This window comes from Lacerta agilis, chromosome 4, assembly GCF_009819535.1.
Source record: "Lacerta agilis isolate rLacAgi1 chromosome 4, rLacAgi1.pri, whole genome shotgun sequence".
In the NCBI taxonomy this organism is placed as follows: Eukaryota; Metazoa; Chordata; class Lepidosauria; order Squamata; family Lacertidae; genus Lacerta; species Lacerta agilis.
This window is the reverse complement of record NC_046315.1, coordinates 81871960-81893577: the sequence shown is the minus strand read 5'-3', so window position 1 is coordinate 81893577 and position 21618 is coordinate 81871960. Positions and strand designations below refer to the sequence as shown.

General features: G+C 40.3%; 1 protein-coding gene across 1 annotated transcript in view; it reads left to right on the top strand.

Moving 5' to 3' along the window:
* Nucleotides 1-21034, top strand: part of IPO5 (importin 5) — a 35687-nt gene extending 14653 nt beyond the window's left edge. Inside the window, 21 exon segments of the mRNA XM_033147860.1 lie at nucleotides 3031-3137; nucleotides 4303-4427; nucleotides 4508-4597; nucleotides 4678-4851; nucleotides 4967-5185; nucleotides 7186-7253; nucleotides 7255-7267; nucleotides 8292-8391; nucleotides 8394-8423; nucleotides 8504-8625; nucleotides 9465-9523; nucleotides 9525-9570; nucleotides 10859-10892; nucleotides 10895-11019; nucleotides 12788-12899; nucleotides 13464-13519; nucleotides 16689-16811; nucleotides 17422-17641; nucleotides 17824-18052; nucleotides 19462-19603; nucleotides 20306-21034. Of these exon segments, the coding sequence (XP_033003751.1) occupies nucleotides 3031-3137; nucleotides 4303-4427; nucleotides 4508-4597; nucleotides 4678-4851; nucleotides 4967-5185; nucleotides 7186-7253; nucleotides 7255-7267; nucleotides 8292-8391; nucleotides 8394-8423; nucleotides 8504-8625; nucleotides 9465-9523; nucleotides 9525-9570; nucleotides 10859-10892; nucleotides 10895-11019; nucleotides 12788-12899; nucleotides 13464-13519; nucleotides 16689-16811; nucleotides 17422-17641; nucleotides 17824-18052; nucleotides 19462-19603; nucleotides 20306-20392 (2281 nt within the window). The 3' untranslated portion in view covers nucleotides 20393-21034.
* Nucleotides 21035-21618: the final 584 nt, after the last annotated feature.

Here is a 21618-nt window from a genome sequence, read left to right as displayed (position 1 = left end):
CACGTGCGTATGGGTCAAATTGTAACTGAGAAGACAATGTATGTTATGTCTATTTAGTTGCTAAAATTTTAGGTGTTATAGGTCTTTTTCTTCTTTAATCCTTAGATCCCAAAATTAGCCACATCCCGAGAATTCTTAAAATGGCCACTAGCACAAGTGCCCTAAACCACAAGATAAGCTTTAAGTTTTTGGTGAGTTTTAGGGCCCCTGTTCTCTTTTTTTAGGATAACCTAAGTCTTTCACATTCCATGTGCAAAATTTAAAGTCTTGTGATGGTTACAGTACTAGTATTATATTTGTCACCAATATGTTTTGGAACACTTATTACTCTTCCCCCCACAACATCTGTAAAATCACCTAATGCTCAGGCATGTAACACTACTAAAAATCCATATAAATCACAAAGACAGTGTATTTGTTGATAAACTAGGAGGACACTTTCCAGGCATCTATATTACAGTGTAGAAACCACAAGATCCTTATAACGTAAATATCTATAGTATGTATCCATGCTGAGCAAACAGATTAAACAGGCAATTTGTGTAAACGTTGACATAGCACCATTTATGAAAACTTGCAAGGCCAATCAAAAAAAAGAGAGGACAGGAGGATAAGAAAATGCTTATCCAAAAACCAAGAAAAAGGAGGACAAAAACCCCCACTACAACTTTCAATATTTGATAGCAGCATACCTCATCCCCGCCTCCCATCCCATTGTCTCCTTAGAATTTTCACACACAAAAAATAGAACACACTAGAATCCAATACTGTGATAAAAGTATGGGCTGGCTACAGACGTAATATGCAAACCACTTATAATTTTTCTATTAGTCGGTGCTTGTTTGAATATATCGCGGGGCTGGTGGAAGGAGTCCTTAGGTTTTTCTTTAAATATTGGTTCAATAAAGTAATGCTTGTTCTTATTTCTGAGAAGCGGACTCCTAAATTAAGGGTATCTCGGGGTGCAGCTTAACCTATGCATTTGCCTCCATTTGGCAGGCATTTGCCGCTCATATGACAGGCCAATCAGAGTGATGGAAGTCCTGAGGAGATATGGCTTTATTTGGTATTCATAACATTTGTTCTGTATTTTATCTGTATCGGGTCGGTTTCTGTTGTAGCATCTAATTCATTCTGTAGTCTCTTGAGAATATACTTTGTTTTGAGATAATGGCAGTGAACCTTTCCTTTGTTTACCCATTTCCCCCCCCCCCCGCTTATTTATTTATTTATTTATTTCATTGTTATTTTAACTTCATAATAAAGTATCCCTTTCTTTTAAAGGAATACAAACTTTAATAATACGTAACCATCTGTAAGAGCATAATAAAAAGGCCACAGTTCTAAGTTGGAGGAACGTCCTCAGTCACACCACAATTTAATGCCACGTACGCCTTCCCAATGACGATAGTCACTTCAAATTAGTATCTCCAGTCCAACAGAGATAGCAGAAGAGAAGGCCTTGAAGCACTGGAACATTTCACTCTGCATCCAATGTTGGATTTTTTCCAAGGATGTGTTGTTCCTCTGTTGTACTGGGATGAAAAATGAATGTTGCTGATCACCTATACAAAAGCAAAAAGTAGCAGGGAAATTTACCAAGTAAATAATTTCCTGCTGCCATGCTTCATTAAAAATGTCTGTTGATTAGAGTCTCTCTTGTGCAATGCAATCTGCAAATAGCATAATAGTGCTTTTTCATTCCGCACCAAAGTTCCCCCTTTCTGGCACATTGCAGCAGAAACTCTCTAACTTAAAATGTTTTAAAAAGTCAATAAATTGGCAAAGTTTATCTGTAACCCTTAAAGAGAGGGCTGATATTTGGGGAGCCCGATCTCTACCAAGTTGATAATATTCAGGGAATGCCAGTATCTTTCATAAAACATTTTACGTGAACTTAACAGGCTGATCTTACTTTTGCCTAGATTGCCAAGAATCCATATTGCATTTTTGTGTGCAGCTTTCAAGTTGAAACATTCTAGCCATCATCACATAAGTAGATTTTTGTAGTGCCACCATTGATGTGTCATATGCTGCTGCACTGTTGTCCAATTTAGACATTCTGGATTCTGCTTGATCAAGGCTAGCTGCAGTGCTCTGTACAGAATCATGAAGCTGATCAACAGATTCTTTAATAGGCTTTTATAGCTTTTATTGCCCAGCCATTGACATTATTGGAATAGGTCAGTCATTAGAGCATGAGACGCTTGAGCTCAGGGTTGAGGGTCCAAGCCCCATGTTGGGCAAAAGATTCCTGCATTGCAGGGGGTTGAACTAGATGACCCTTGTGGTCCCCTCCAGCTCTACAATGCTATGATTCTAGAATCTTCAGCAATTCCCACTGTCCCTGCAGCCTGGTGAGAGGCTGGTGCCTGCAAGTTCGTGGCAGATGCACTTGAGTTTTAGATGCTGTGATCTCACAGAGAAAATCACTCTTAGAAAAATAATCACCTGCTTTAAGGCCACTGGTTCAGTTTGTGGAATTATCAGGCTATGTTTAAGCCCACAGTTGCAGGAGTAACTGAAGAGTATCTGACTATGCCATCATTTGAAACCGGAAATCAAATTTTATTATTTATATGCTGACTTTGGGGGCATAGTCCATCTCCCAGTATGAAATATAAAATTCAGTATATTAAGTGTCTTGATGAATTTATATGAACAGGAGTGGGTTTAATGCAAAATCTATGCAAATAGGTTTCAATTTTAAAATGTGTCATGAAAGCTGTGCCTCTGAATACCTTGGCATCTAATGGATAAGTACACATTGTTTTCCTGAGAAACCAAAAATACTAGGAAGCATATCTGAAGGAATAGAACTGAGTACTTAATTTATTGGGTTGGAACCAGTTAAGTCATTCTTGGAGGAGATTGCATTGAAATTGGCAGATTAAAGTCAGTCAAGACTAAATTGCAATCCCATTGATTTCATAGGGTCTGCTTTGAGTATGACTTAGTTGGATGCAATGCATTGGCTATTATCCTAAATTTTGACTTACAGGTTTTTATTTTTTTACAAACTTATTTTAGCAATGCTGTTGCTGGTGAGAGTGCGTTGGACAGAATGGCTTGTGGCCTTGGTGGAAAACTTGTTCTGCCTATGATAAAAGAACATATTATGCAAATGCTTCAGAATCGTAAGTAATTTAATTTTGGACTCAAGGCAGATGTTACAACATGCTAATCAGTGGTAATGCTTCTGGTGCTGAGCTGTTAAAACAAGTGAAAAATGTCATCAAAGACAGGCTTAAGTAACTTTGAAGCCAGTGGCAAGGTGCAATTTGCTATTTCAGCAACAGTTCTGAGTGATCTTTGGTAGGAGCTTCTTGTGCAGTTATTGCTTGTAGGAGGAGAGAGCTATTAATTTTTCCTACAATTTAAAGGTTCTGGGAATGGATTTATCAGGATTGATTCTGTTCTGCAATCCAAGATTGTTCTTTGTTGTGACTGTAAACTCTTCCTCCAATTCAAGGAGTGTCCCAAGTGTGTGAACAGTCTCCGCTCCTCCCCATGCAGCTGCTAGGTGATCTTGGCCTAGTCACATTTCTTTGAAGTCTCTCAGCCCCACTCACCTCACAGAGTGTTTGTTGTGGGGAGGAAGGGAAGGAGAATGTTAGCCACTTTGAGACTCCTTCGGGTAGTGATAAAGCGGGATATCAAATCCAAACCCTTCATCAATGTGCCATTCTCCTTATTTGGCCAAACAAATAAATGGGTAGTAGGATTTCATCTGCCTGCCTTGCATTCTAACCTTTGCTGTAATGCAGGTGTGGAGAACTAGACAGAGTCAAATCTGTACTTTTCCTGGCTTCTGTGAGCTAACTTGCAGCATGTGGGCAAGACCACCAATCTGTTACCTGATGTCATAATTATGACATGTGATTGACAGCTTTCAAAGTCCAATGGAAGTTGTTATAACAGCTGGTCTTTGTTTACAGCAATATACTTTGAAATCTGTAGAGGGGGAAATACTGCTAAAAGTGGAGCACTTTTCCTCTGGAAAGAAAAAAAATCTGTTTTTAAACCACTGGAAGGAAGCATGTGCTCCCCTTTCCCAATTCACATTGCTTGTGGCTTTTGATATGGCAGGCCTTGGTTCCTTAATATCAGCTTACTAACCAGGATCTCAAACCACAATGTGCAGCTTGAGAGAGAAAGGATGAAGGTTGTATTCAGAGCTTAGAATAAGAGAGAGCCACTGAAATTGGCTTGAAGAGATTCATTTTATGTAAAAATATATTCCTAGTTTCTGTATGCTTTTTACTAAACAATATTGCTTCTATTCAATATCTTTCAATGCAGCTGACTGGAAGTGTAGACATGCTGGCTTGATGGCTCTCTCAGCTATTGGCGAAGGCTGTCACCAACAGATGGAGGGGATTCTGAATGAAATAGTTAACCTGGTTTTGCTTTTTCTTCAGGACCCTGTAAGTTTAAAGCGCTTGGCTTCTTCAAAGTTTGCATTTGATTCTTTTATGAATTTATTAATCAAAGCTAAATATTTCAGCACCCAAGAGTAAGATATGCAGCTTGCAATGCAATTGGTCAGATGGCTACAGACTTTGCACCAGGCTTCCAGAAAAAATTCCACGAGAAGGCAAGTAGAAAGCCATGTAATTCAATATCAACCAAATTCATTCTGAGACAATTCACTCACAGTAGCCATCTGTGTTGTAGGTAATTGCAGCTCTTCTGCAGACCATGGAAGACCAAGGCAATCAGCGAGTTCAGGCTCATGCAGCCGCTGCCCTGATCAACTTTACTGAAGACTGTCCCAAATCACTGCTTATTCCTTACTTAGATAACTTAGTGAAGCATCTTCATTCCACTATGGTATTAAAATTGCAGGAGGTAAGACAATCAACTGGAGGATGGTTTGAAAGCAGAATTGGTTTGACTAAAACACTGCTTTGAGATTTCATGAAGTTTTTTTAAAAATAATAATAATTTTTTTTTCTTCCAACAGCTGATTGAAAAAGGCACTAAGTTGGTTCTGGAACAGGTCGTTACATCCATTGCATCAGTTGCTGATACAGCAGAAGAAAAGTTTGTTCCATACTATGATTTATTTATGCCTTCTCTTAAACACATTGTTGAGAATGCTGTGCAGAAGGAACTTAGACTTTTGAGAGGGAAAACTATAGAATGCATCAGTTTAATTGGCCTTGCAGTAGGTAAAGAAAAGGTAAGTTGATAAGAATTAAATAAGCACCTATGTTTTCATGGGAGATAGCTTTGTGTGCGCAAATACCCCAGAATACCAACAGCTGGGAATCACAAGGGGGTAGGTAGAGTGCTGTTGTGGTCAGATACTGCTTTTGGGCTTCCCATAGGCATCTGGTACTCTATGGGCCATTGACCTGATGTAGCAAGCTCTTGTGTAGTAATGTATGCTGACTATTAATACTACTCCTAGTAGTTACAGGGAACCAGGCAGAGGGCGTTCTTGGTAGTGGCGCCCTCCGTTTTTCATTTGTGTATTGTGACCTCCAGCCCCCAAAAGGTTTTGTACCCCTATCTTAGTGCAACATGATCAAGCCTCAGCCCAAAGTTCACATGCTCCCCTCTTCTCCTCCCACTTAGCTAGGAGAAGGTTCTTGAAGCTTTTGATCTATTTTTTATGTAACCACAGTTTCCTGTGTAGTGTAAACCAGAAACTATGGTTTGAAGTTGTCTTGTTTTAAACTGCCCATAGTTGGTATTAGCTGCTGATAGTTGATGCAACAAACCACGGTTCTGAAAAGATGCAAAAGTTCCCAAATTCGTCCTTAGTCACACAGCAGGAGTGGGGAGGATGTGATTCCATGAGCCCAAGTCATCCTCTGGCTCTTTCATTGTGTTTTGAACAGTATTGTATTCACGCCAGGAGCTGGCATGGTGAGGCAGTGCTGTGAAGCCACACACGTGGCATCGCTGTCACGCATCAGAGTAAGGGCTGCGTGGATGCACCGATAGCTCTCGCTATGTGCCTTTTAGCCCAAAACCACCTTTCCTAGTGAGCAGCAGCAACACTGGTATCAGGAGGCAGCCCTGCCCAAGACATCTGAACAACCAGTTCTAATTCTTTATTAAGAAAGGTATAGACTTACAGCTAATCAGCCTGCCAGATCTCCTAGCCTTTGCAGACATGGGTCGGAGTTCACAGCAAGGAGGTGGCTTGTCCGCACCTAAGCAAAAGTGCCTATTTTTATAAACAAAACAACATGCATCATGCTGCCCAGGACCTCCCATTGCTCCCCCTGCCCAGATGAGGGCATCGGTGGCAAATACCCAACTATTACAGATAGTTCCCCTTTCTGGGCCTAGAGCCCAGGACCCCAAGCCCACCGATAAGGATAACATCAAAGCAAGCCAATTCGTTTATATCAAAGCAAGTGAATATAAGCATATATGAGCTCATTGCTGCTACAACAACTACCAATTACTTGTAGGGTTATCTTGACTACCAAGATGGCATTAGCAGAACTTCTGTAACAGTTCATCTTTGGTTCAACACAGAAACTGAAAATAAATTTGATTGTTTTATGTGTTTGGCTATTATTTTATGATTTTCTGTTAGAACCTTGTTCTCTGCTGTATTTCAATATGTAGTAGGCTATCTCTGTAATAACTCATGAACTCACATTTTCTCCTGGGATTTTCAGGGTTTTTAATATAGCATAAATGACTAATCTAAAACTGGCATTCTAAATGAAGTAGGTTCTTAGAGGCCAACTAGAAAGATCCTGTTTCTTCCCTGTGGTGTCAGATTTCTATAGCTGATCTGGACTCTCCAGTTCAGTATGGATGGTGAACCCATGTTTATTTGCAACACTACTGTGGTGCTCTCATATCCTTTCTGGTCTCTTATAAGAAACTATTGTCTTGAAATGTAATCCATTCAGGCTGCTTTGGTGTGGCGACTGTTGCATTTGTGCAGGTGTTTGGATTACATAACTCTGTTTCCATCTGGCTCTACAGTTCTTTTCTGAAATTTTGAATAACTATATAAGTTAGCAGCAAGCAGCATCTGAGTGCACTTGGTTTCACTGCTTTCGGTGTCTCTTCAAATGTTCATAACTTCATTGCAGTGTTCTTGCATTCTTTGATTGAAACCAGTTTACTCATTTCAAAGTATTAAGCTTTTTACTTAGAAAATACTATTTAGCTGCCCTGACATGATTTCTTGGTTCTTCCTATTTATAGTTCATGCAGGACGCATCAGATGTGATGCAGCTTTTGCTGAAAACACAGACTGACTTCAATGACTTGGAATGACGACCCTCAGGTATGTCAAAGCATTGCTTTTACCTTTGAAAGCACCTTATTTACTAGAGTATCTCATGCCTGTTGTCTGGGCGGTGGCTGTTTAGAAAGCTGATCTATACTTTGGCCAAAATTTCTGTTACCATATGCATTTTTAATAGGATCTGTAGATTAAAAGGTTTCTGTGGCAATGTGACTTGTTTTAGTTTTAGCTTGGTTCAAGATTTCACTGTACGTAAGTGGCCCAAATCTGCCTTTTTCCAGTTGGTTGTATTTGAAGTATTTGGAGAAGGGAAAAGCTGCGGAACTAATGCTAGCTTTATACCAAACTAGCTAAAGGCTCATTGTGTGATAGACAGAGCGGAGATGAGATGGAAAAAAATCTGAGACCTTTCTCCAACCCCATTCATCATTGTACTGGGTGATTGGTGAGTTCCAATCTTCAGTAGCTTCTGCATTCTGTACTTGTCCCACTGCTCTCTGGAGTCATTTTTTCCTATAGTCACTTTCCTTGCCTATAGGGACAGTTCGTATACGGAAATAGGATTCACTGGGGAAGCCAGATAAGGAATGTGCTTTGTCTAAAACACTGGTGTGGTGTCAGTTCCGTGGTACTTTCCTACATCTTTTATCAATGCAGTATTCAGAAACCACTTTTGACTGGAGTCAAAAGTTTTGACTTTTTTATTTCCTGCAGAGTGTTGTGGCTCCAGCTGATTGCAGTTTTTCTTACCTAACGGGATTACCTAATGTTCCCTCTCATCCTACCTCTGCCCATGAACTTACTAGATGGCCTTGGGCAAGCTATTCTTTTTTCAGCCTCAGCCCTATCTACAGTATGGGACTTAGAATGCTTCCCCTAGAAACCTTCAAAACTACAATTTTGAAATGCTAAGGATTACTGCTCAGCTGTTGCCTGTAGAAAATAATTCCTAACATCTGTACGACTTAATTTTTGATTGATTTTTGCTCAGCACAGGCAGTAATGCAACTTTTTAGAAAGTATTCTTGTGGGGGGGAAGTAAACAAAGGCTATTAATTTTCAGATCTCGTATATGATTTCTGCATGGGCTAGAATGTGCAAGATCCTTGGAAAGGAATTCCAGCAGTACCTCCCTGTTGTGATGGGTCCTTTAATGAAAACTGCATCATTAAGCCCGAAGTGGCTCTCCTTGACAGTAAGTTCTGAGACTTATTCCATTCTTAAATTAGCTGTAAGGAATGGCACAGCTCTCCTAATCATTTTCTCTCTTGATAGCACAAGATATGGAGAACATGAGTGACGATGATGGCTGGGAATTTGTAAATCTGGGTGACCAGCAGAGTTTTGGTATCAAGACTGCAGGCCTTGAAGAAAAAGCAACTGCGTGCCAGATGCTGGTGGGTAGTATTTTGACCACGTGATTTGAACTGAAATCAGTATTCAGCAGTATGGAGCCCTGAAGCTGGCATAGACTGCAGCTCAGGAGCTGAATTTGGCTCATGGGCAATTAAAATTTAGGAGGGTGAGCCGGAAGGTTTGAATAGCCTGGTGACTCTGTAGGCTTTTTCATATATTAAAGATGGGGAGCATTTGCCCTTGGGAATAGAGAAAGAAAGTACCAACTTTAGTGAAGGAAGGTACGGACAGACCAGATAACACTTGTGGAATGTTATTGCTGTTAAAAGATTTTAATTTTTCTGTGAAGTCAAAGACATGTAGGAATGAATTAATCAGACAAAGTGCACCAGCTTATCACAAGCACACAAGAGTGTCCCATTTTCTTTTATCTTAGTCGGTATAGTTTTCTTGTTTGCTTAATTGTTTCTCATTATACCTGATGCTCATTTAATAATTGTGCAACAGTATTCCGTGCGACACGGTGGCGCTGTGGTCTGAACCACTGAGCCTAGGCTTTGCAATCGGAAGGTTGGTGGTGGTGGGGTGAGCTCCTGTTGCTCGGTCCCAGCTCCTACCAACCTAGCAGTTTGAAAGCATGTCAAAGTGCAAGTAGATAAATAGGTACCACTCCGGTGGGAAGGTAAACGGCATTTCCGTGCACTGCTCTGGTTCGCCAGAAGCTGCTTAGTCATGCTGGCCACATGACCTGGAAAAACTGTCTGCGGACAAATGCCGGCTCCCTCGGCCTGTAAAGCGAGATGAGCGTCACAACCCCAGAGTCAGGGGTCCTTTACCTTTTTTTTATTCCTTTTCTAAATTGCTTACATTTTTGTTTTAGGTTTGCTATGCCAAAGAGCTGAAAGAAGGATTTGTGGAGTACACAGAGCAAGTTGTAAAAGATGGTTCCTTTGTTAAAATTCTATTTCCATGATGATATCCTTTTACAAGAATGTGTCTGTAAATGCCTTGTGAAGTTTTATATTATAACCTGCAAAATGTTCACAAGTACTTTGATGTCATCCTGTAAGCCAGCAGTTCCCAAGTACTGAAACCCCTGCTTTTCAAAGGCCAAGCCATGGACCCCCCATTTAATTTTTTTTTTATATCTCTGTGAATGGCGCTACGTGTCCCCCCCCCCCCCCGGCGACATCCATGGACCACCAGTTGGGAACCACTACTGTAAACTATTTGGAAGAGCTGCAAGATCTTGTCATTGAGACGGATAGAACTCCTACAGAATCAGCATATTAGAATCTTACAAGGGCTGTTAGAATGGTACCCCTCTTTAAGGCTTTTCCGTGGCAAATGTGCATAATTCTGCCTTGCTTTCCATATTTAGGGATGAATCTCCAGCTTACAAGCTGAATGTGACCTATAGATCTTGCCATCCAGCCCACAGCCTCCAAAATAACTACTCCTTAATGCCACCATTGGGAACTTTTGTAAGCCTGATTGCCACATGGGATGATTTTAAGGGAGGGGGCCTTCACAGCTGAGAATGGAAGAGTTAAATCTCCTTCTCCATGCATTGCAACATACACACATTCATCTCCACATATACTAGTTGGGCTCAAAAACACCTTGTGCTGGTGGAAACTGATTTTTAATCCTAATTGTTTAGGCCAGGAAGAGGGGTTGTTTGTAAGAGGGAGGGAGTGTGTGGGTGAGTGGTTCTGAGTCTCGCCCAGTGTTGACATGCAGCCCAAACAAATTTCACCAAAAGGGTTGTGGTCCTCAAGGGGGGGCGTTATCCAACCCCTGGTGTATAAGATTCTAATTTAGCTGCAATGATGCAAAGGCCTATATTCAGCTAAGGCAACACTGAAGGATCACACCACCAGTTTTGAACATTAGGGAGGTGTTTTACTAATTTACCTTCATTTTGAAAGGATGGGCAATATTTAAACACCTTTTCAAATGTAAAATGCTAAGCACTATACCATTTATCCTTCCATGTTGTCCAAATGTAATCCAGGAATCGAATATGTTTACCAGATTTTTTAAAATGTGCTTCACTTCGTTTGTTTTTTACTTGTTGAGTGGAATCACATTGTTAACAGGTAATAATGTTCGATGCTTAATTGTAATTTAAAATGCAATCCTAGGATTCTGAACTGGGAAAAGTGGGATTCGATCATAATCTCAAGAAGGAAACTACGTGGTGGTGGTTCTCTGACACTGGTAAAAAATGTTTGACAGTCATTTACCTTAATGAATTCAACGTGTTCGTGTGGCGCTGCAGAATCTATGCCTTTGCTCCTGGAATGTGCAGAGTTCGTGGCCCAGAATACCTCACCCAGATGTGGCATTTTATGTGTGATGCCCTTATCAAGGCCATAGGGACAGAACCTGACTCAGATGTACTGTCAGAAATAATGCATTCTTTTGCCAAGGTAATATTTTACTTTGCATGAGCTACATTTCCTGTCTCTCTGAATAGAAAATGTTATATTTTCAGTAAGGAGATATAAAGAGAATTTAAATTAATGATTTTCATGTTGTCCTAGTGCTCGTGTTTTGTCTGAATTTGGACACGCAGGTGCAAGTAGCCATAAGCCTTAGGCTCACACTCCCCCTCCTTACAAGAAGCAATTAGAAATATTCACCTCCTGTAGCAAAGCACTAACCACTAACTAAAAGCAAAAATATCTCATTATACATGACAAGCTATCTTTAGCCATCTCACCCATTGCTTTCATGTAAGCCCAATTGCAGTCGTTAACAGATTTTCCACACCTATCAGCCAATCACCCATTCCCACCACCCTTCTGAGTAATACCCCTCCCCACTCTCTCACTATATATAAGGGTCTGGTGACTTCTGTTTCAGTGTATCTGAAGAAGTGTGCATGCACACGAAAGCTCATACCAAGAACAAACTTAGTTGGTCTCTAAGGTGCTACTGGAAGGAATTTTTTTATTTGTTTTAAAAGCGAAAAGTTCTACTTGGCTCTAATGGAGACGAAGGAAGAAGGGAAGATGGACCTGGAGATCCCTATATATACCCAATCTTTCAAACCGAGAATACAACTATTGTCTTAAGAATTTTTTTGCAAAGGCAGAGCAGTATTAGTATTGTGAAGCAGAGTATATTTAGCAATCAACTTTAGGTGCCTTGTGATTGAGATGATATTGTTTGTGAATTTCTTTTGAAAGACATCTAATTGTCAAACAAACTTGCCAGTTTTCTTACAAAACTGATGCAACAGCAAAAGGTTGTTAAAAGTTAAATGGTTAGTGAACAAAAACTCCTAGTTCCAACTGTTTTCTTACCGTACAAGAATATAAACCTATCTAGCCTTGCATTGGGACGCAGGTGGCAATGTGGTCTAAACCACAGAGCCTAGGGCTTGCCAATCAGAGTGTCAGCGGTTCGAATCGCTGCAACAGGGTGAGCTCCCGTTGCTCAGTCCCTGCTCCTGCCAACCTAGCAGTTCAGAAGCACATCAAGTGCAAGTAGATAAATAGCTACCGCTCCAGCAGGAAGGTAAATGGCGTTTCTGTGCGCTGCTCTGGTTCGCCAGAAGCGGCTTAGTCATGCTGGCCACATGACCCGGAAGCTGTCTGCGGACAAACACCGGCTCCCTTGGCCAGTAAAGCGAGATTATGGCGCAACCCCAGAGTCGTCCAGACTGGACTTAATGGTCGGGGTCCCTTTACCTTTACCTAGCCTTGCATTGAAAACTGGTAATCCAAATTAGGTAGATTTAGATATTTATTTAGTTTGTAATTTAAGTGATTAGATTAGTGCATGGAAAGTCCCTGTTGGGGATTGATTGATTTAAAATTTATTTTTAATGCAAGTACTTACAAAAGACCACAAGCATAGCAGGTCATCTTTGAGAAGACAATTCTTTCACAAGAAGGAATGACTTTTCTAAGATCATGCCTGTGACAGTGTTTGTTCAAAATTCAAAAGCAATAAAAGGGAAATTTTCATTTATTTAAAGCTCATGCTATTAATATTTTACACAAGCTTTGTAATATAGCCAATAAAATGAAGTAGGGAGAAGCAAGTACACGAGCTTGAGTTCTTTGGAGGAAAGGTGGGGTGTAAACAATATGATTAGTTATTTTTTATTATATATAGAGTGTTTTGGAAAGTGTTACTTGAAATTGTTTGAACATCATTTTTCAAGTTGCTGAACTTTTATTTCATTAGTGTATTGATGTAATGGGAGATGGCTGCCTTAACAATGAACACTTTGAAGAACTTGGGGGAATATTGAAAGGAAAACTAGAAGAGCACTTTAAAAATCAAGAATTAAGGCAAGGTAAGCTTAATTAAGGGTGCTTAATGTCATCCAAATATTAAGGCACAGCTTCTAAATTTTACTAACAATGGTTCACAAAAAATAGGTAAATAAGTAATGTATGGTGAACCACAGCCTATACCATTGTTAAACACTGTTGTCAAGTGCCAGCCCAAGAAAGCACTAAATTCCTTAAACAAGATGATAATTCTATATCTATCTCAGTAGCTACAGCAATATTTTCTAGTAAAGCTTGATACAGCTTTTTTCTTATTCTAGTATGTTTATTTCAGGTATTTAATATGCTGCTGAATATTTAGAATTTCAAAGCTGAATAAAAACAATTAAAATTCCTTCTAGAAACATGAAACTACCTTAACTTGTCTTGGAATAGGTTGCCATTTATTCCTGCACGTCATCATCCAAGGGTCGGTCTATCCTTTTGTAAAGCAAATCTCCTGTCCCTTGGGTTGATCTACCAAATAATTGCCCTCTGCTCCTTTTCTACAGCTTTCTTCTTGCAGCAAGCCTAAACGTTTCTGAAAGCAGCCATGCTAATACATTAACAATTTGCTTTTTAATTAGTGAAAAGGCAAGATGAAGATTACGATGAGCAAGTTGAAGAGTCACTGCAAGATGAAGTAAGTCTTCTCTTGGTTGTCTTCACAAATAGAAGCCATTTCATATTACATAATAGTATGAAATGGTGCTATCATTTTTTCTTATGCCCGATTTGCAGATAATGTTCATGTTCTTTGGGAAGCTTCTATCAAGTAAATACCTAATAGTCTTGGGTAGGCAGTGCAAAGGAGACAAACTTTATAGATTCTCTCAGGTGCCACTCCACAACATGCCAGAAGAAAGTAGATTGTGTAGTAACTATTGATGGGAGACTGTTTTGGGGAACATCACACCCTTCAGGCATGCTTCCAAACGTCATCTATGGCAGTAGATCACAGGCTGTTTCTTTCAGTAGGACTCTAGGCCTAGCAACGACCTTGAATCTACAGAAACATCCAGATCATGTTGGGAACAATGTAGGACTGGCCCTGATTTGATGGAGCCAGTGCTTACTGATCTTATGACAGGAAATTGACCAAACACAACCACACACATGAATATGGCCATCTCTTCCTGATACTGTTCTTGGGGCCCAGTACTGGAGAACTGGTGCCCAGGGTTCCACAATTCCACTTGTCGTGGCAAGTATTATACTATCATCTGGCAAGAGTGATAGGCACCAGACTTTCTCCCAGTTTCAAGAGCTGGAAAATAGGGACGCGTATCGTCCCCACTGTTGACGCAGCACCCTGGAAGCACTCAAAGCACCTTCAAAGTGCTGCACAATTCCAGTGACTTCCAAGGTTGGAAGAAGCATAGCTTGTTTTCGCCTCAGAGAGACAGAAGCAAATTAATAAAGCCCAGTCTTCCTGGGGAGTTGCTGTGTTTCTGATGCGCTTTGGAAAGCCTCTGCACCAAAATACGGCCCAAGACTACTCTCTAGCTTTGAACAGATGAATGCCCCTGTAATTGGGTTAGGCTGTCAGTGTGTATTGCCTCCCTGTCTTGAAATGTAACACTGAGGAAGAGGGGTATTATCCCTTGCCTTGAGATGCATGTCAAGGATGAGACTCTGGATCTGGCAACCACAAATTTGCTTGATATCTGCCAGCGGTCGCAGCATCCCCATCTTTGTGGCAACTATCTGGTATCCATTAAAATATTACATTTAGATTTTATTATACATCGCTGTAAGCAGTCTTAGAAACCAAGTTTGTATGACATAGCCTCATCCGGCAGATGCTGCCCCTGCAGCCCTGCCAACAGCATGTATTTTAGGGGACTTCTTAGTAAGATGTAGGGTTTACTTCTGAGTAAGCATGCATAAGGTTGTGCTGGAAGTCCATAACAAGTTGTTTCAGATCAGATAATGAATTACTTTCCGGTTGTGGATTAATATGACAGAAAAATTGATACCTTTACCATGGTGGATTAAGGCATGCATTACGGAAGCCTATGACCATGACATTTATTTCCAAGTGTAAGTCTGTGCACAGTATCTGCAGGGCTCTCCTTCATAATGCTTGCCCTGGTTTTTGTCAGGGTACATTTATTCCCTTCCAAAAAGCACTTGTTGGGTCTTTGTTTTCTGTGGCCCAGGGAGTTGTCGTGAAAGGGTACAGTAATGGCACTGCTTTTGGGTGAGGGGGCAGCTTGTGCTGTTCTGCCTCAATCGGTGGTTCTACAGATTTCTTAGCTGAACTGGGATTGGGGTTATGTAATGGGGGGAATAGAGTTAACCCAGTGTTTTCCAGGTGAGTTCTTCCAAACCAGGTGTTAGATGCAGTTTTGATCAGTTTTTCAGTATTTCAGAATGTTAGCACACTAGTGTGTAAATGCAAAATAATAAACAGCTTTGATAGGAGTATAACCCATCTTGCAGAGTGGTCTCTGAAAGAAATTCCCAAGTGAATATCCATTTGGCTGTTTTCTTTTTCTTCTTTTCATTGGTTTCCAATGTAAAGCTGCTGGTGGGAGCTGTCCTGTGGCCTTTTCTTTCTAAGGGCTGTTCCCCTTTCCCCCATTTTCTTCTGATGGACGAGGGACTGTCTATACTGGAAGGGCTAGGGTTCGAGTCACAAACCTTAAAAAACCAGGACAAGTACCACCAGCATTCCTTTACATTGGTCAAGCCTTCACTGAGGTCTGGAAGGTTCATTGGATAGACATTCAGTTAATTTCAAAGAAGGATACTTAGTCACATTTTGGGCAAGCATTCTGCAAGAATAATATTCAGCTGTAGTTTAAATTCTTCTCATGTTTGGACAAACTGATGCAGATACTTTTATTTGCTCATGGAAAGCCTAACTGGTCTTATTAGCAGTGAGTATCAAAATCAAAGCAGTCAATTCTAAATTATTAGTATTACTATATAAGCAGTGACTGAATTTCATGTCCTGGCTGGTTCACGAGTATGCATATTGTTGGTTACAATAGATGTGTTCTTCACCTCCCAGCCATGTACTGGGATTGAAAAGATTGGTGAGATGACTGAGGAAATGGCAGTTACTTTAATGTGGGGGGGGGGGGTTTGAATACAGATGAAACTTTTTTCACAATTGCACCTGATGTGTAGCAAGATCTTCCTTCCCATTTGGCAAGATTATACCAATAACCATTCTTCTTTGGAGTGCAGCTTACTCTATTGCAGTTTAAGCATTTGTAGAAGCTCAGCGACCCCTTGTGGAAGCAAGGAAATCAAACATCTTGGGCTTGGGCTTCAGTGTAGGAAAATGCAGGTGGCTGGCTATAGGAAGAAGTTGTGTGAGTGGGGGAAAGGGCTATGACAAATAGTGCTGTGAGAAACAGGGTCTGTTGAGGGTGGGAGAGAAGGAAAAAAAACCTAACACTGACCTAGATGAAATGAGTGATATAATACCTTTTAGCCTAGAATTTTCTCTTCTCCCTGCCGTTTCCATAAGATGTCATTGCTAGGAAAATACCAAGTTAGTTCTAGTCTGATGGTGAGAGCCAACATAGCATGAGCAGGCATGTGGCCATACAACAGGGCTTCTTCCTCACCTCCCCCTACAGCCCCCTAATCTGCTCCATCAAGTAGATGAACCTTCAAGCATATATTTTGGGGGAGGGGGGACCCTGTGGAGCTGCAGGGATCTGCAGAAGTCCCATTGTATAAGTGGGCAGACAGCATTGCACGCCACCCTGAAATTGTAAAGATGTTAAGATCCATCATTCAACATCATCCAAAATGGTAGATACTGATTCCATTGCCTTTTCCCCCTTTATCAGCACGACAGTGATGTCTACATTCTGACTAAAGTGTCAGATATTTTGCACTCGATATTCAGCAGCTACAAGTCAAAGGTGTTACCATGGTTTGAACAGCTACTACCACAAATCGTCAACTTAATTGTAAGTATCCTGGAGCTCCTCAAGACTGATTTGGAATGGCACAGAGGACCCTCAAATTAATACTGTCAACTATGGGAGGATGGGTCAGGGAAGTCTCCTTGTACAATGATGCTTAGGTACAACATTTATAAGAAATTATTTCAATAGCTGATTGGCTATAATTCTGTGCAGCTTTTCCCTTGACACTAAATGTAATGCTGGTATATGCATTTGCACAGAGACAAACACTGCAACAAGAGGATAGCAAAATATTAAGGGTAAAGAGTAACTTGGAGCAGTGAAGATAGGCTTTTGTTTTGTAAATAGTGTTGGCATATTTACAGTGAGATGGTACTTTAGTTTTTCTCAAGAAGCAATTAATTGTCAAACTGCTGTGGGGTGATGGATCCCGTAAACCTTCAAAATATGTATAGGAAGCCTCTTCAATGCTTTAGGGCTAGGCAAATACTAAATAATATTGGTAGATTAGGAATGTAGGGCAATCTGGGTTTCTAAAGAAGTGGTATTTAGGCAACAAGCTACCTGCTCTAGATATAATGAGGTGGAGGACAAGGGACAACCTTCAAATAGGTGGAGGTAACGCTAATTATGTGGTTTTTTCCCTTTACAGTGCCCACATAGGCCGTGGCCAGACAGGCAGTGGGGTTTATGCATTTTTGATGATGTCATAGAGCACTGCAGCCCATCCTCATTCAAATATGCAGAATACTTCTTGAGACCAATGCTACAGTCAATATGTGACAACAGCCCAGAGGTTAGACAAGCAGCTGCATATGGTATTGGCGTCATGGCACAATTTGGCGGGGACAATTATCGGCCTTTCTGCACAGGTATCTTACATGCTATTTATCTGGCACATATTTTATCTTTTGCATATGTAACCTTCTATTCAGGCCTGTAGGCTGCCAATTTGACAGCTCTACTTGAAAGTGTAATTTTGCCAAAAAAATTCAAGTATTATAATGTAGTGTATTTTTTCTCTCCCCCCCCCCCCCCCAAATGGCATTACCAGAGGCCCTTCCATTGCTGGTGAGAGTTATTCAATCAGCAGATGCCAAAACCAAAGAAAATATCAACGCAACAGAAAACTGCATTTCAGCAGTTGGGAAGATCATGAAGTTTAAGCCTGACTGTATAAATGTTGAAGAAGTGCTGCCTCATTGGTTATCATGGCTGCCACTGCATGAAGACAAAGAAGAAGCTGTTCATACTTTCAATTATTTGTGTGACCTAATAGAGAGGTAAGAAGAAAATGCTGCTTGAGCCATAAAGGCTAAGACTGATTTCTACGTGTGTGCGCGTGAAGTGTAACATTTGGCCATGGTTTTTATTTTTAGGCATTACATTTTTAGATTTTATTTCAGTTTCCCTATACAGCGGTACCTTGGTTCTCAAACTTAATCCATTCCAGGAGTCCATTCGACTCCCAAAACAGTTCAAAAACCAAGGCGCAGCTTCCAATTGGCTGCAGGAGCTTCCTGCACTCAAGCAGAAGCTGTGCCGGGCGTTCAGCTTCCGGAACACTTACTTTCGGGTTTGTGGCATTTGGGAGCCGATTCGTTTGGCAACTAAGCCATTTGAGAACCAAGGTACGACTATACTCCTCAAATGTGAAAATGAAACAACCCTTGATACAGAGTTTTAATCCTCATGTATTATCTCAAATTTTTTTTTAAAGTGAACACTCATACTTTTAATCAAACAAGTCGAGGCAATGGAGATTAATAATTATCTTGCCCACCTCTCTTTCTATTTGGCAAATAGCTGCCATGGTGTACCCATAAGCAAAAGGATTAACTTCCTCAGTGCCACAGTTGCAAAATAAAGGGATGAGAGTTCCACTCATGTCTTTGTTTGGCCTATGGTAACACAATAATTGTATGATAACGTTGACGCCTTTTTAAAGTTTAAAAATGTACAGCAGAAAAGAGTTTCCTAGAGGGGCTTCACATAAAGTTACTGTTAAAAAAACTAAGCAACAAATAGCTGCTAACTAACATATTTGACGCTGTTATCAGGTTAATAATTCCACACACAACATATTACATATATGTGTTATCTTGAGTTTATGTTGTATGCGTGTGTAGTGTAATCAATATTAGTACAACCTGGTAGATTCTTATGGAACATCTGTAGAGAGTGATAGTTTAACGTGTTGCTGGATATCAAAGGGAACAAACCTGCCCCCTAAATGTTTATTGCACCTTTATTATACTGTTTTGGTAGTCCTAATAAGGTAGATTAAATTTAGAGTAGTTAACCCAGTTTAGATTAGTTATTTTCCTTCAGCCAGAGATCAAAATCCTGAATATGTTTAGAAAATAACATCCACCCGTACTTACTGTGTAGCAGCATCTGCAGAAAATAACTCTTAGGGAGTACCTGATCTCAGATGAGCCCACCACAGAAAAGATGCTTTCTGGTTGCTAGGAAAAAAGGAAGGGCAAACTAGGGAGATTCCAGGGTGTGCTAGAAAATAAGACAGAAGCAGAAAAAGGAGGAGGGAAGAACAGAAAAGATTTAGGACACCAATGATGGCAGCCTGAAATTTTAATATAATACTCTCCATTAAAGCTGTTGTGTTATGTACCTAAAAACCTTTATAGTGTTAATGCTAGCTAATTTTAATTTTCTTTTGCCTTCCCAATAGTAATCATCCCATTGTTTTGGGCCCCAACAATTCTAATCTGCCCAAAATATTCAGTATAATTGCGGATGGTGAAATGAACGAAGCTATGAAGCGTGGAGATCCATGCACCAAACGACTGGCTAACGTAGTTCGGCAAGTGCAGGTAAATGCAAATTAATATTAAGATGTTGTGTGGCATATAAACACAATTTACAGGCAGTAAATAGAAGGAATGCACACATCTTAGGGTTGTAAAGCATAATCTACTCTACTGGGAGAAGATAAACAAGACGAATAAGATTGCAGATCTTGCGATTCAGCAAAAACCAAAAGAAAGGGAGGTTCTGGAAAGTAGCTTGCCACGTTTTTGCTGTTGTTTTGTCCTTCTTACCCTGGTTAATTTATTCCTTGTCTTCCCAGTCTTGTGTCTAAGAATCACCATACACTTTCTTTAGAACAGAGATGGGGAATCTGTGGCCCTCCAGATGTTGTTGAATTCCAGCTCACATGCTCCTTTAATACTGGGCATGCTGGCTGGGATTAATGGAAGCTGAAATCCAGTAACATCTTCTAGAGAGCCTCTGATTCTCATTCCTGCTCCAGAAGAAAGTGAATCTCTAAAAGAATGTTAGCAATGCTTATTATTTTAGCTGTATTTAGTACTTTTTACCTGTTGTGTTCCAGTCCACTTATTTTAAACTTTTTAATGTTGTCTTACCTCCACGCACTTAGCAAAATGAAGTTGAAGGTTTTTGTTTTTAAGAGTGGAAAAGATTTTGTGTGCAAGGGTGTCTTCTAAAGCTCCTACTGGGTACTTATTAATATGCATGTTTAACTTACCCACTATTTTTCCTTCATTCTGTAGACTTCTGGAGGTTTGTGGACAGAATGCATATCTCAGCTCAGTGCAGAACAGCAGGCAGCCATACAGGAGCTCCTGAACTCTGCGTAAAGGGCCTTAATTATCATCCACAAGAAAACTCCAAATAAACATTTACCCTTCGGTTTAGGTTTCTTTGTTTTGTTTTTAAGAGAGAAAACTGTAGTGCATGTAGGCCATTCTGCAACCTACAAGCAGTGGCAGCAGGAAGAAACGGTTTCAAATGGTGTTGCAATGAATTTCTACCCATCAGCACTGAAGGAGCTCCCTGTAAAACCTGCAGTAGCACTGAAGAGTATTTTTCTAATGGTATGAACCAACCACATGATGGTGAAAGGGAAACAAGTTGAATTTCCATTAAGCATAAACTTAATTAAGACAGCTTTTAAGACCAGGTATTCAGTAGACACCCATTATAACAGATTACAGGCATTTTTACCCTCTAGTGTTAACATGTATTGGAGTGTGAGTATTTTCGTAGGGTAGAAAACACCCTTCTGCCCACCAAACCAAGTAGATTAAGAGACTATTAACTGACGGCACATCGAGCATGAAGACTTCATCGATAACACATTCAGTTCTCTGAAACAGGCTTGTGTAGCGACTCAATGAAGAAAGCCATTGAGCTCTCAGCCCTTGAATGTGAAGTGTCTTTGGCATGTCTGACGGTATCTCATCCACTCCTTCAATAAATGACATTGAAATACAATCAAAGCTTGTGTAAAAGTCCAGTGCTGTGTGGTCTCTTGTTTGCCTTCAGTGGAAATAATTGTTTACTTTTCTAAGTACAACATGTCACGCTCAGAATGCTTGGTCTGTAATCATGTTTTTTCAGTCTTCGTATTTCAGTGTGTAGAGATTTAAGAATCCACTTCTTAGGGTACTTCCATGTTCTCCATGTCTTTTTGTTTGCTTGTTTTAACCTGATTCCATATTTTCTGAGATGTGCATTTTAGCAACAGAATGATCGCTGAATAGAATTGCCCAGTCTTTGTAAATCGGCACACATACAAAGTTTCATTTCAAAATGGAATTGGTAACATGTTTTGATAGAGGGGATGTGACTTAAGCACTATACTGCGTAGTGCTTCATTATGGCCCTTTTTAATATGAGATCTTCAGTGTTTAAGTATTTGATTTTGTTCTGTGATGTCCCAAGGAACAGGAAAGGGCTATGCTTGACTCAAAACCACTAGGACTTACTTGTGAGTAATACACATATGATTGCACTGTAAATGAATTCAATCTGACTTTGACAACTGAAACTGAAAAGTTGAAACACTACATAAAGGGATTAC